Here is a 16,399-nt window from a genome sequence, read left to right on the forward strand (position 1 = left end):
ATTGATAAACATAAACTCATATAAAATCTATGTTTAAGATAAATTTATGCTGATTTTATTTTTACCCAAAATATTTAGGTGAAGTTACATTATATTATAATGTCTTTATCATATTGGAGAGGACCTTTTGCACGAGGAAAACTACCCACGGTTGCAAACCACCGCTGAATCAAGAATGATTCAGTGTAAAAAGATGTGTTTGTGCCTATGAATGAGAATATATTTAATAACATCAAGAAGAAGAAAGAATTCAAACATGTCGTACATTTCTGGATCAAGAACATTCCCAAGAGCTAATTTCATCCGGTCATTGAGAAGTGCTTTGTACCTCAAAACCATATTTTCCTGATTCCCCACAATGGATTCAGCAATACTCTACTTTGTATCTCAAAACCATATCTTCCTGATTCCCCAGGATGGATTCAGTAATACTCTGCAGTTTTCATGAGCTCTGCTGACAGAACAAGTCGGCTCACTGAGTCCCTCTTCTCTGCAACTCGTCCATTTCATGGCTTGGCAATAAGAGAGATCACTTCCCTTGCTTTGTTCACTATAATTCTGAGACGAGGCCGTTTTCGGAAATTTCCAAATTTTATTTAAAATTTAATTATAAGTTAATGTAAAATCTAATTATAAGTTAATAATCTATTTAAAACTTACCTGGCAAAAAGAAAGACTGCAACGAAAATAGACGGCCATGGACTTTATTACTAATATAATTAATACAAGCACTGCAAATCACATATTACAACACTCGGCAACCATGACACACTGCACAGGTGGAGACCCTGTGTAATAAGAGCAACTACTACTAGATTCACTTACATATCAGGAAAGGATCAACTTATCCATAGACGAGGCCAGACACGACCTTTTCAAGGGGGGTAGGAATTTAAGTTATAGAGGTGGGAAGGCAGGCGAGGTCGAGCCATTGCAACAAGAGGGTAAAACATATTACAACACTCGGCAACCATGGCACACTGCACAGGTGGAGACCCTGTGTAATAAGAGCAACTACTACTAGATTCACTTACATATCAGATGCAGATCAACTTATCCATAGACGAGGCCAGACACGACCTTTTCAAGGGGGGCAGGAATTTAAGTTATAGAGGTGGGAAGGCAGGCGAGGTCGAGCCATTGCAACAAGAGGGTATGTTTTAGGAGTTGTCAGCCCAAATGTGTCGCCCATGTCCAAGTCCTTAGGGGTTTGGCCATCAGGCAGCTTCCACTGGAATCCATGGATGAGATTAGCCAGAGATATTTGAACAACTTTAAGTGCCAGATTATATCCCGGGCACATCCTCCTCCCGGATCCAAATGGCAGGAGCTCATAATCTCTGCCCTTCACGTCCACCGTGCTCCCTTTGAATCTCTCTGGCCAGAACTCGTCGGGGTTCTCCCATAACTCGCCGTCCCGGCCGATAGTCCACACGTTGACGAACAACCTCGTGTTCGCAGGAATGTCGTATCCTGCGATTCTGCAGGGCTGAGTGGAGAGACGGGGGACAAGCATGGGAACCACTGGATGGAGCCTCATCGTCTCCTTCACTATCCACTGCAGATAATCCAGTTCACTGATGTCCTTCTCTTCCACCCACCGCTCTCTTCCCACAACTCTGTCCAGCTCTTCCATGGCTCTTTCCAAAGTCTCCGGATTTTTCAGGAGCTCCGACAGGCCCCACTCCACCACCGTCGCAGCGGTCTCGGTGCCGCCCGCGATCATGTCCTGCACACAAACAATTCAAAAAAGATTAGCAACACCATGGCAATGAGAGGGGAAAAGTTTCAAAGTACATACCAGAGTGTATGCTTTGACTCTGATTCGATTCAGATTGACTTGGGGGTCGTCGGCCTGCTGCAGCAGAACATCCACCATATCCTTAGCCACATAATTCTCCACGCCTTTTCTTCGTCTGTCGTGCTCTTCCACAACTTCCTCCAGAAACGCATCCAACCGCTTACTCAGCGTCTTCATGCGCCGGACGTAACCCTGGAGATCCAGCCAGGCGAGCCACGGTATAAAGTCTCCGATATTAAAAACCCCGTTCAGCACAAACAGCTCTTCCAACATCTCCTTGAATTCCTTGGACCTCATCTTGTTCCCCACTTCCTTGTCCAAATACCTTCTTCCCAACACCATGCGGGAAATTATATTATTGCTCATAGCATATGTCTCTTCCCTGATTTTTACAGGTAGGCCCAGCTGGCAGGTTTCGGACACTGAATCTACCATACGGGCCACCTCTTCCATTCTGATGTGCTCGAAGGATTCGAGGCGCTTGGCACTGAAGAGCTCCACGAGGCAGATTTTCCTGGCCAGTCGCCAGTGCTCTCCGTAGGGAGACCAGGTGATGTTGCAGGAGTTGTAGAGCGTGTATTTCCCGGCTGCGACCCGGGGTCGGGACGAGAATGTGAGGTCGTGTGTCGTGAGAAACTCTCGGGCCATATCAGCCGAGGAGGCGACCACGGTGGGCATGGATCCGAGTCTGAGATACATGAGGGGGCCGTATGTTTTGGAGAGTCCATCCATCGACCTGTGGGGTAGTTTTCCCATGAGATTCAGGTTTCCGATTATGGGCCAAGCATTGGGACCGGGCGGTAATTTAGCAGAGGGACGAAGTCGCCAGTAGATCAAGCAAACTGATACGATTGCCAGCAGAAGATAGGCGAGCATGGGCATTTCTGGAAGAAGAAACACCGACAGTAAATCCATTGAAAAAGCGGAAGATTGCAGTTACCCAGGTGCCGTGTGGTATTACAATAATGCGGGGGAGCGTTGTCACTATATAGCTAAGCGCGAGCCATATTTCCTATAGCGGTGTCACTATAATGTAGCTATAGGGTATTGAATGCCTTGACAGTGACCGTGACAGCGGAGGATTCTGACACTTGCTTTCACCGTAAACCCGTGTACATAATTTCTGCGGCAAACACAATTAACGGTTGCGGAAATGGGTTGATGCATCATCCATGGCTTATGGGGATGCCAGATGATCCCCATGGGCACGATGGCCAATAAATAATAGTGCTACAGTACGTAATCCAGTATGGCGAAATTAAATTAATGTTGAAAACCCATTTCAAGTGAATTCAAATTTGAATTTCAAAGGGCGCTATTTTATCTATTCCAATATTTGGTGCTTTTAATTAATTAAGCTTTTACTGCAGCTTGGCCCTTTTCATTTTTTGTGATAACCCGCAGGCTTTCTATGGATCTGGCTATGAATATTTATATTCCAGAAGATTATGTTAGAAGGCGCTGCAAGCTAAATATATTAATGCAAGATTATGTTAGAACTAGACGGCGCTGCAAGCCAAATATATCAATGCAGAAACTAGATGGCCGACTTTCTTTCAACGATGTGGAGGTTACTATTATTATCCATGTGGTGCACTCTTATTATTATTTTTTATAATTACAGATCATAGAGGTACGTTTGGGGAACTAGCTCGCCTGGTGTTCATGCCAAATATGAACAATTTGTTTTTAATGCATGAAATGTTTTTTTAATTATATCAAATTTATGTTTATTTTTTTGCTATAATAAAACTAGCAATTATAGTAAATGTTGCAAATAAAAAATCATAAACAAAAATAACACTTTTTTTCAAAAACATCAAAATTAGAAAACATCACTTTTTTAAACATTAAAAAAAATAAATAAATTAATATTAAAGATTATAAAAAAAATTAATTTTTATAATTAGAATAATAAATTTCATTACCAACTAACAATTACCTAACCTAACATAAAAGTATAAGTCTCATATACATATAAAGAAATAATAATATTTCATTATCAACTAACAATTACCTAATATAACATAAAAGTATAAGTCTCATATACATATAAAGAAATAATAGTTAAAATAACCAATTTCAATTACTTAAATATTTATATTTCATTATCAACTAACAACTACCTAATCTATCATAAGAGTATACGTGTCATATGCGTTTCTGTCCGTCCATGCAATGCTCGCATAACATAAATAATGGGTAGTCACTTCAGAGTTGTAGTCGTAAACGCCTTTGAACTTGAAGCTTTTTACCTGCAGTGGCCACACAAAATCATATGCATCTTTTATCTAATAACTTTATTATATTTTTATAATAAGTACAAAGAATTTCTTAAAACAGTGAAGCATTATATGTTTTCTTCTTCGGATTTGACTTCCAGTTCTACAAACATAAGGAAAAAAAAAAAACAAAACAATCCAACCGCAAAGCAATTCATAAAAACCCACACAAGTCACTTTAAGACAGATAATTAATTTCTTAAAACACAGTTAAACCTTAAATGTTTTCTTCTTAGGATTCGACCACCAGTTCTACAAACAAAAAAACAATCCAACTTGCAAAGAAATCCATAAAAACCCACACACGTCTCTTTAAGACAGATAATGAAAATTTGAAACACACACGTCACTTTAAGACAGATAATGAAAATTTGAACACACACGTCACTTTAAGACAGATAATGAAAATTTGAAACACACACGTCACTTTAAGACAGATAATGAAAATTTGAAACCCTAGGGTGACGGAAAAAACATTTAAGAAGCATCGACGACATTGTGGGCAATACAGCAGAATGTCACGGTTTCGAGTCTACCGGTATAATTCTGGTGGTTAATGTATATGCAGAGTTTTTGGTCGTGATGGGTCTTAAAATCATAGTTACCGAATTCGAATTCGATTCAGATTCGATTGGTCGTGATGGGTGTTAAAACCATACTTACCAAATTCGAATTCGAAAAAAATTCCATAATACACTTCTTAAACATTTTTTAAATAATATATTTTTAAAATATTTTTAGCTATCTTCTTTTTAATTTATTTTGAATTTTATATAACTTATAACTGTATATAATAAAAAATCTTCAAAATCAAATCCACTCAAAAAGAATTTACACTCACCTCTTCCCTCCAACCTATATACTATTTTCAAAAACCTATATTCTTTCTTTGATTTCAAGAAAATTAATATTCAATTTTATTTTATAGAAAAATCAACTTGTTCTAATTTAAATACTTCCATTTCCTTTTCTCTGAGTGGGAAATCCTTCTCTATTTAAAAAATTACTATTCAAATTTATTTTATAAAAAATATCACTTGACTCATTTAACTTATAAAATCTAAGTAACCCATAGATCTCCTAATTTTTATACTGCAGCAATTCTATTTTCCTATGTGTGCATGCCATACAACAGCGATCTATTTGTGTTTAGTGTTTACAATCTACAATCTACTGGGTGAATCTTTTGTCTTTCTCAGCGATTCTATTTTCGATCTATTTGTGTTTAGCTAATGAACAATCTACTGGGTGAATCTTTTGTCTTTCTTTGTTGCTTGACATAAAGCAACAATCAACAATTTATCTTTTGTCTTTCTCAGCAATTCTCTTTCTACTGGGTGAATCTTTTGTCTTTCTTTGTTGCTTGACATAACGCAACAATTTTTGTTTTTCTCTGCAACATGCCATACCGCAGCAATCTACTTGTTCTTTAGTTAATAAACCATCTACCTCCTTCATAAGGATTATATGTCATATTAACTATTTCAGCCGGTTTGGGATGCATCATCCATTATCTGCATTTCTCTCTTTCTTATTTCTTTTAAGGAACGCTGAGATTCATCCAAGGCATGAATATCTGACTATGTATATGTGTTTCATTATATTCTCTTAATATAATCTATCTGGTTTTTTCAGAGAAAAAACCATATGCGGCCATTAACTATGCATGCACCCAAATCGTTAAGCACGTATACTACGAACCGGATCAAATTTTATCGAACTATTCGGTATTCGAATCATACAGACAAATTTTCGTATTTTTAACCTGATCAAATTTTATCGAACTCGGTATTCGAATCATACAGACAAATTTTCTTATTTTTAACCGTGATTCGGCCGTATTCAATAACTATGGTTAAAATCGTAGTCTCGTCATGCCATCAACATAGCCTTGATGGACCCATTCCCATAGTCTTTTGATTATCTGAGCAGCCGGACATCGCTCCAGAGTTGTCTACGCCTTTGAACTTGAAGCTTTTTCCCTGCAATGGCTACCCATTGTTTAAAGATCTCGGGGTTTTGACAAAAATAAAATGGTGAGAGAAGTGGACAGAATAAATCTCCAAGTGATAGAGCATGTCCTAATGGCCGGCTCTCGAAAGCGCAGCTGTAGAAGGCAGAAAAATGGCAATGCGGTACCCTGACACTGTCGCCAGTCGCAGGGACTCTATGGGGGAGAAATTCCCAAACAGGCTTTACGATCGACAATGTTTCTTGCTCAACTGGATGATGGATTAGTTAATACCTCGTTTTTATAACTGAATTGGTAACGAAATTTTTCTAACTACTTTCGATCATCTAATGGCTGAGTATGTTTTAATCGTCTAACCTCTCATCCAACGGCACAAGGTTATGACAGAAAGGCAAAGAAGGAGGTTCATTCCTACTTTCGATCATCTAATGGCTGATTATGTTTTAATCTAACATTTAATCCAACGGCACAAGGTTATGACAGAAAGGCAAAGAAGGAGGTTCATTCCAGAGAGAAATCCTTTATGACGTAATTAAAATTAATTAATAATTAAATTGTGATAAAATATTTTCTACTATTATATATCAATTTAATAGGTCTGAAATGTTTTTCTAATTATATCATATTTATGTTTATTTAATTTATTTTTTTGCTATAATAAAATTATAATTAATTAAATTGTGATAAAATATTTTCCACTATTATATAACAATTTAATGAATAATTATATAATAATAAATATTTTTATTTAAACAAGTATTTTTATTCGCATAAATATCTATATCGTTATATAAATATTTCATATAAATTGAAAAAAATACTTTCTATATACACTTTACAACAAATCATAAAAATTTATAGCTTGATTCTCTTTATTAATAAAAACTTATAACTTGATTTTCTTTATTAATAGATAGTTATAAAGAACCATAAAAGCTTATAAATTGATTTTTTATTAATAAATAGTTATAAAGAAGTACATATTTTATTAATACAATATATATTAATAATTTATTTCATATAAATGTTCTATATAGATGGAGAGATACTTTATATATACACTCCACTACGAACCATGAAAACTTATAAATTGATATTTTTTATTAATAGATAGTTATAAAGAAGTAGATATCTTATTAATAAATATATTAATAACTGATTTCTTTTATTTATATAATAACTAGTTACTTAATATTTGTGAGTTATTTTCATTAATATTTATTAAAATTTAATTTATTATAAATATTTTATTTTAATTATTAATTATATTCATCAATATCATATATAAAATTGTGTAAACTCTCATAATTTATGTTAATTTAAATTATTATTTATCAATTATAACTTTTAATTTATCATTTTGAAAAGTGCTTAAATGATCACCATGATCATAAAATCTTACAATTTGCATAACTATAACCGAGTCTACAACTCTTCTCTAGGAAACAAATAGATGGTAGCATATGCACCTTACTTTCCCAATCCTTGTCATTTTAGATACAATATTAACATACCATAAAGATAAGATTTTAAGAATATAAATCCAAATATCAAGGCCAACATCTCAAATATTTTTCTAAGTGCAATAAAGATTAGAATTTAAATTGCGTTGAACAATCTATGAGTTATTAGACATTCACTTAGACTTGAAGTGGAAGTTCAAATGCTTGGAATGTATTTTCTTATAGCATTAGGTTTTTATTGCAACCATTCAAAGGTTAAGAGGAAGGCATATAGATATTTATTTCACTTCAAAAATAAAGTACTAATCAAATATAAAATAGGTAAGAAGACCATAAAAACACCTAGTGGAGTTATTGGAACCTTGTTGAAATACAAGTACTTTAGTTACATTGCAAAGGCCTCACAAACATCAACTTATATTAACTTTCATGGCTTGAGTTTTGGCTATAAAGGAAATTCAAAACTAAGCTTAGAAATTTGGTGTTTAATAAATTGAGAAGATAGTTTTTTTTTTTTGTTAAGCTTGGTAGATACTTCTTGTTCATTATAAAATAAGTAAGCAAGTTACACACATATATCCTGGTTAGGTGGTCTCAACTTGCCCAGCGAGAAACCACGTCTGTTGACCACCTAACCGTAGTTTAAGTTGTCTAGTAGCAAAAAATACGTATTCTATCTATCCAAGCTATATAAACTTGATAGTCTTGTCCACAACCATATTCTAGTTGTCTATACATATATATGACTATAAATTATAAATTAAAAGCTATCCGCATGAAAACAAATAAAAAAAAAGACTAAGAGTCAACATTCTATTCCTCCTGTTCGGTGGAAGTTGAAGCCATTGGGGCCAGATCTTTCACGTTGGAGCCTGGAATCTCATTCAACACGAACATGCATGGGAAATTTTTCTCTATATTATCCAGGTGGCCATCCTACTTCTGTAATTGAAGTTGAAGTTTTTGAAAGCTCTATTTATAATTTGGAAAGTCCTAGACAACAATCATGCATATTTGCTCCATGGCCTTGCCTAGAAGGCATTTCATGAGCCAATACAAATAAATGGACTATTTGTATTGTGCCTCTTGACCTTTGGTATGTCCCGGGTCCGGAATCAGGATCTTTCAATGCTTTGTGTCTGTTGGCTCCACACTCGCTTGACGATTTATATTTTCCTCTCATTCGGCTATGAGCCGTTTGATTTCCCCTATGGTGCCCCTGCATACGCAACCACCGCTTCCTAGATCAGGTTGGACATGAGCTTCCTGCCCTAATGTTTGGCCGCGATGCTTGGCTCAACCTCAGCCTCGCTCCCTCGCAGTCTCTTCCTGCGGCTCTTGGTAATCGCTGCTCGAACCATAGCCACAATACCCCTGTACCTTCCAGGCACCTTCAAACATTGGTCTGAAACAAACCTTTGTGCTTTTCTTGGATAAGGAAAGTTACCTCCCGACTGACCTGTTGTGGGAGCAAGAAACCATAATTTCTAAAATGTTAATTTCTAAATTGCCTTCATCCCACGGTTTTGACAATGCAACAAATCTGTCACCCATGATTTATGTGCATAACCCTCGAGCATAAGGGACCTCCACCCGAGACTCCCGAGACGCCCCTGCATGACCCCTGCCTTGCTCGCACTGTGACCATGGTCTTGGAGGCGAGGTGCATGGCCACCCACCAAACTTGTAACCCAGAGGTCAAGCCTGAAGGAACCGCGCCCCTCATCTCCGTTGCCCTCATTGACTGCCTCTACCCCCATTCCCCTTGACTCAGCCTCTGCTTAGCATGACTCAGATCCTCCCCGTGACCTGACACCTGAACCCCAACACTCACAAGGCATCATGCCCCTAGCTTACTCACCACTCGGCTTCTTAGCGACTGGCTTAAGCTAGCTCGACCAGCATTCTCTGCGTGCAAATTCTCCCATTAAAAAATACCCCGACTCGTGACAGTCTTCCCTCGCCTAACACTCCTTAGGGGCTTGGCGTTAGAGTATTTTAGGAATTGGAGTGGTCTGACCGCAACGATAATTGCCACTTCCTTAAATTCGACTCCCAGGTTTGCCAGGCATACAATAAGCAACAAATCACTCAGGCAAACTCCCTCCCATCCCATCCCTATAATTCCCATGCGAGATAGCAGAATGCCAAACTTAAGAGACAACCAAGCAGACCGCCTGGAATTGGGATTATTCTCGCAGACCACCTCCTCTAGGCTAATTCCCCCGCCCTAGTTACTCGCCCACACAAACCCCGCGCCCCCATGAAAGCCCTAGTTACTAGACCAAATGTAGGGAAGCATAACAGAATGTAGGCTAAACCAGTTAACATACCCAATTATTTGTGTTTGAAGACATCGTATCTCATCTCTTTCCTGAAGTTGTCACTCCTCTTTCATCATCGTCACCTCTGTGCTTACACCCTCCAAATTATTCTCTCTTTGTTGTTAGTAAACTCAATTGCATGCAAATGCCACCTTCCCTCCTCTTGCTTGCCTTAAGCCTGCCGACGACCACCACGCCCTGCGTGTCAAATGTGTGGAATGCATTGGAACCATCCCTTCTTGTGCTTTTCATTATGACAGCCTTAATGGCTCTGTCCGCTAGCTCACACCCTAATCGGGGGGAGAAGATAGTTTTTTAATTTACTCAAATGAATTAAATTACAATACAACTTACATTACAAAGGTCTCACAAACATCAAATTATATTGACTTTCATGGCTTGAGTTTTCATTATAAAGGAAATTCAAAACTAAGATTAGAAGTTTGGTTTTTAATAAATTGAGAAGATGTAAATTTACTCAAATGAATTAATTACAATATAAATTAATTTATCCAGTTGTAACAAGCCAATTTAGTTATTATAAGAATGAGTTTATGCTTTCATAGAAAAAATGTTATTTCGTAACATAGTATAGTTGAAAGGAAGCCTAGACTTTAAGAAGCATTATTATGTGTGGACAATTTGTGTTTGTGCTCAGAATCACAAACTCAAATTATATTATGAATTATTTAGTTGAAGAAAATCATTCATATATTGTTATTATTGTGTGCACAAATAGATTGTTCTACATACATTATGGAATGATTGATCCTATGATAGAATAAGAGAAGGAAGATAACTCCCATGGGTAGGACAATCATTGTATAGGGTAACCCCGTTGATTTGTGATGACCTTAATTTAATATGACTCACATATTGTCTATTCATATCTCAACAATATAATATATTTTCACCAAGTGGTTCATGGCCAAATCCCAACAAATATGGGTTGTTATTTCATAATGACAAAGATTTTAAAGTTTCAAAGCATACACAATGTAACACACCCAATCGGAGGTCATTATCATCTTCTACTCATCGAGAGCTTTCTCATCTCATTATAAGCTCTAGGAACAATGTTATGGAACTCATAAGATGTACCATTTTATGCCACATCAACATTCATACAATTGACACATAGTAGTCTCACACCCATGTCTCATCATGATATTGCACCACATTCGCAAGCCAGACACCTTGGCTTGCTAGGTCATATCCAAATCTTGGTTTATATTTTATCCTTCCTGAAGTCATATCCAATTCTTCTAGATTTTTAGGTTTTCGGAATGATTTCTTATAAGTATGTTAAAAATATGTGCTTCCAAGTCATCTACCATGGAAATTGTAACTCGGTCCTCAACATCCACACTGTTGACCTAGATTGGATCATTATATTTTTTTTCATTCATGTCGATGCTTTTAGAGTGGAATGGAGAAATCAGCTCACAAGACCATTTCTATCAGTAGGACCCAGTTTGGAAAATCGACATCTGAAACCTTCCGAGAGAATTTTGAGGCATCAAATGACATTAACCAAAAACCTTAAATTTATTATGAAAAATAAATAATTTTAAAAAGAATTATAAATTGAAACTAAAAAAAATGTAATTTATAAATGAATAATTTTATTCATTATCTACATTATGATTTGAAAATATAAATCATTGTGTGGAGAAACTCTCTACATCTCATTATGAGGAGATATGTAGGTGTTAGGCCTAACATAAAAAATGTTAATATTTTTAACTGCCTACTCACTATGTTGAAATTATATATTATTGAATTTATATTAATATGTTGAATTTATACAACATAAAGGATATTTTTTAACCCTTTTTCAATCATTCCTAAAATTGAAATGGAGATGGAGATTAATAGTTGCACCATTCCTAAAATTTAAATGGATATGGAGATTAATAGTTGCACAAATAGCGTTGATCCACTGAATACAACGTGTTGGGCGTAGTTATGATCATGATAGGGATCTACGCTCTTCTGTGGGGAAAATTGAAGGATATCAAGGCCTCAATGGATGAAAATTATTTCGAAGGATTTCCCAAATGCAAGGAAATACTATCACAAAATGAAAATAAGGTAGACGACATAGAAGCTGTGTCGAACAACCCCATGAATGAGAAGATTTAACCTCTTGAATTACACGCAATGAAACAATTTCTTGTCAAATAGAGAGTACAATTTGCTAATTTAGCATATGGTTATGGAAATTTACTAAAACAATGTGTCCTTATCATTATTAACCACTCCTCTATAACACACAATATAAATACTTAATGGATTCTTGAATATTAACTTTTTGGCAATGTGTAATAGAAACAAATATTTTTTAAACCAATGGTGATGATTTATTAAATTTTAAGTCATAAAAATTCATAATGTAAAGTTTGTCATCATACTCTCAGCATTAGTGCATACCTATTCATTTACATGGCTTCATCGGTTTTCATACAGCTGCAATTCCTCCTCAACAAGGGTATTAGTGTATACAAGATATGCACATACCATCAACCATGTTCGGCCTTTACCTGCATGTCAGAATATAATAAAATGGGATCTCAAAATTTTAATACAGAATGGTGGACATAACTTACCAAACACACAGCTCAATGACTAATAATAAATGAAATGTAGTACCAACCAACACTATTCACCACTGGAATCCTTAGGTTTCAACACTAATATGGGCATACGAAAGAAACCAAACTGCATTGACCCAACATGATGAGCAATATAAGCATTAGTTATGGTTCATAAATTGATATTTGGTAAATTTCATCACATTTTTAAAGCATATTTTATATACATATAGTACACTCAACTAATACATACCACAAAATTACATATGGCCAAGACCAAGCCTACATCATGAAAGACTCAAAAGAATCCTTCTTAACATGAAAATATCATTTCAATGTCCATGTCCCAGATTGTGAAAATGATTACTCGGTACAACAATGAATTCTTACATAGTGGCCACTTCGTGTGAGGAAGCCCCACATATTAAGATCCACATTGGATCTTTACAAATATCATCACATGAATTGCAGATGATATGTCATCCATTTTAAAGCATCGTACTTAACAAGTTACAGATTGAAAAATGAGAAGTATTTGGTATGATTTCATTGCATTATTGACGTAACTGTGCCACCTGCAAAGAAAATATAGAATTGATCAATCTAAGTAATTTTTCCACTATCAACAAATCCTTCTCACTTTTCTAAGTTCCATCACAGCCTCACATTCATTTACATCCGAATTCAACCCAAGACAAGACTGAAGACATTTGCTCCAACCAGCCATAACCTCTAAATTCAAATGCACAAAATGTTGCATATGGGATAGATGTGGCTAGTCTCAAATTTGTCTAAATATTTTTCAAATATGCCTGTCACATATAACAATCCATTGAAGTCATCATAAAAGAAATCTGTAAGATGGAAATCCACATTTTTACCACAACCCTTTTCCTGATCTAATAATAATAATGGGTAGTATGTACTGTGCTTTTAATTTTTATAGAGTTGGAAATATGTACAATTTGTGGTTTTCATCATTACCCTACTCCATTGAAGTTGAATGGAGTAGGATAATGATGAAATTGTAAGTTTCATTCATGCATCTTACAGGAACCTACCTATAACAATCAGACAACAGTTTGTTAAAACAGTTCATTATAAAATTTTCTCAAAACATAATCGAACTAAAGGTTTCTTCCATTTAAGCTTAAGGTCCTCATCTGCATTGATATCACAAATATCAAGAAGACTATTGAAATTATGTCTTCCAAACCTCAAACTTGATAATTGGTTGCTCTCGGCCTTGTCTAGTGCGAGTTATGGTGAAAAGTATTTGTTCACGATGCAAATATAAATTAATGTTCAACCATAATTCAACAACAATGTGGTTGTGGTTATGAACTTTTAATTAAACTTGGACTCCATCGGTGGTAAAGAAGACATTAGGAAATATTTCTAGTGTGTATCACAAGACATAGAATAAGAACTATGTCCAACAGAAAAGGGAAAAAACCCACAAAAAAGCGATGTGAGGTTAAAATAGCATTCTCCTTGCTATGAAATAGATGTAGAACTTCGAACATTGGGATCTCACAAATGTTGTGCTCCCTCTTTCAAATGCCCATAACTCTAATACCTACTACTTTATGGGTGAAGTATAAAGACTGAGTATTTTAAAAAAATGATGGAAATAATACCCTATAGAAAGATATCTAAGAGAATAATACAACATTCCTTTTGAGATATTCTTCTTATGAAGCATAGCTATAACCAATAATAGATTTGGAGGCATTGAAAAACCTAATTCTGTACAAATGAAAGATCGCAACCCACCGCTCTCTTCCCACAACTCTGTCCAGCTCTTCCATGGCTCTTTCCAAAGTCTCCGGATTTTTCAGGAGCTCCGACAGGCCCCACTCCACCACCGTCGCAGCGGTCTCGGTGCCGCCCGCGATCATGTCCTGCACACAAACAATTCAAAAAAGATTAGCAACACCATGGCAATGAGAGGGGAAAAGTTTCAAAGTACATACCAGAGTGTATGCTTTGACTCTGATTCGATTCAGATTGACTTGGGGGTCGTCGGCCTGCTGCAGCAGAACATCCACCATATCCTTAGCCACATAATTCTCCACGCCTTTTCTTCGTCTGTCGTGCTCTTCCACAACTTCCTCCAGAAACGCATCCAACCGCTTACTCAGCGTCTTCATGCGCCGGACGTAACCCTGGAGATCCAGCCAGGCGAGCCACGGTATAAAGTCTCCGATATTAAAAACCCCGTTCAGCACAAACAGCTCTTCCAACATCTCCTTGAATTCCTTGGACCTCATCTTGTTCCCCACTTCCTTGTCCAAATACCTTCTTCCCAACACCATGCGGGAAATTATATTATTGCTCATAGCATATGTCTCTTCCCTGATTTTTACAGGTAGGCCCAGCTGGCAGGTTTCGGACACTGAATCTACCATACGGGCCACCTCTTCCATTCTGATGTGCTCGAAGGATTCGAGGCGCTTGGCACTGAAGAGCTCCACGAGGCAGATTTTCCTGGCCAGTCGCCAGTGCTCTCCGTAGGGAGACCAGGTGATGTTGCAGGAGTTGTAGAGCGTGTATTTCCCGGCTGCGACCCGGGGTCGGGACGAGAATGTGAGGTCGTGTGTCGTGAGAAACTCTCGGGCCATATCAGCCGAGGAGGCGACCACGGTGGGCATGGATCCGAGTCTGAGATACATGAGGGGGCCGTATGTTTTGGAGAGTCCATCCATCGACCTGTGGGGTAGTTTTCCCATGAGATTCAGGTTTCCGATTATGGGCCAAGCATTGGGACCGGGCGGTAATTTAGCAGAGGGACGAAGTCGCCAGTAGATCAAGCAAACTGATACGATTGCCAGCAGAAGATAGGCGAGCATGGGCATTTCTGGAAGAAGAAACACCGACAGTAAATCCATTGAAAAAGCGGAAGATTGCAGTTACCCAGGTGCCGTGTGGTATTACAATAATGCGGGGGAGCGTTGTCACTATATAGCTAAGCGCGAGCCATATTTCCTATAGCGGTGTCACTATAATGTAGCTATAGGGTATTGAATGCCTTGACAGTGACCGTGACAGCGGAGGATTCTGACACTTGCTTTCACCGTAAACCCGTGTACATAATTTCTGCGGCAAACACAATTAACGGTTGCGGAAATGGGTTGATGCATCATCCATGGCTTATGGGGATGCCAGATGATCCCCATGGGCACGATGGCCAATAAATAATAGTGCTACAGTACGTAATCCAGTATGGCGAAATTAAATTAATGTTGAAAACCCATTTCAAGTGAATTCAAATTTGAATTTCAAAGGGCGCTATTTTATCTATTCCAATATTTGGTGCTTTTAATTAATTAAGCTTTTACTGCAGCTTGGCCCTTTTCATTTTTTGTGATAACCCGCAGGCTTTCTATGGATCTGGCTATGAATATTTATATTCCAGAAGATTATGTTAGAAGGCGCTGCAAGCTAAATATATTAATGCAAGATTATGTTAGAACTAGACGGCGCTGCAAGCCAAATATATCAATGCAGAAACTAGATGGCCGACTTTCTTTCAACGATGTGGAGGTTACTATTATTATCCATGTGGTGCACTCTTATTATTATTTTTTATAATTACAGATCATAGAGGTACGTTTGGGGAACTAGCTCGCCTGGTGTTAATGCCAAATATGAACAATTTGTTTTTAATGCATGAAATGTTTTTTTAATTATATCAAATTTATGTTTATTTTTTTGCTATAATAAAACTAGCAATTATAGTAAATGTTGCAAATAAAAAATCATAAACAAAAATAACACTTTTTTTCAAAAACATCAAAATTAGAAAACATCACTTTTTTAAACATTAAAAAAAATAAATAAATTAATATTAAAGATTATAAAAAAAATTAATTTTTATAATTAGAATAATAAATTTCATTACCAACTAACAATTACCTAACCTAACATAAAAGTATAAGTCTCATATACATATAAAGAAAT

At 36.7% G+C, this 16,399-nt stretch overlaps 2 protein-coding genes across 3 annotated transcripts; both read right to left on the bottom strand.

Annotated features, from left to right (window-relative positions):
* Positions 1-885: 885 nt before the first annotated feature.
* On the bottom strand, positions 886-2,769 carry LOC149253727 (trimethyltridecatetraene synthase-like). Its single transcript, XM_089460003.1, has 2 exons — positions 1,802-2,769; positions 886-1,729 (listed from the first exon to the last, which is right to left on the bottom strand). The coding sequence occupies exons 1-2, from the start codon at positions 2,714-2,716 to the stop codon at positions 1,085-1,087; spliced, it is 1,560 nt and encodes a 519-aa protein (XP_089316129.1). The 5' UTR covers positions 2,717-2,769; the 3' UTR covers positions 886-1,084.
* Positions 2,770-12,692: 9,923 nt separating this feature from the next.
* Positions 12,693-15,390, bottom strand: LOC149253728 (flavonoid 3'-monooxygenase CYP75B137-like). 2 transcript variants are annotated; one of them, XM_089460005.1, is made up of 3 exons: positions 14,413-15,390; positions 14,213-14,340; positions 12,693-13,011 (listed from the first exon to the last, which is right to left on the bottom strand). In XM_089460005.1, exons 1-3 carry the CDS (start codon positions 15,325-15,327, stop codon positions 12,939-12,941), a joined length of 1,116 nt encoding a protein of 371 aa, XP_089316131.1. In that variant the 5' UTR covers positions 15,328-15,390; the 3' UTR covers positions 12,693-12,938. The 2 variants fall into 2 exon arrangements, with proteins under 2 accessions (XP_089316131.1, XP_089316130.1); XM_089460004.1 differs by lacking the exon at positions 12,693-13,011 and having other exon boundaries at positions 13,065-14,340.
* Between the last annotated feature and the right edge of the window lie 1,009 nt (positions 15,391-16,399).

Source organism: Pinus tabuliformis, chromosome 7, assembly GCF_031772625.1.
Source record: "Pinus tabuliformis cultivar Carrire ecotype Pingquan chromosome 7, CPIR1, whole genome shotgun sequence".
NCBI classification, from domain to species: Eukaryota; Viridiplantae; Streptophyta; class Pinopsida; order Pinales; family Pinaceae; genus Pinus; species Pinus tabuliformis.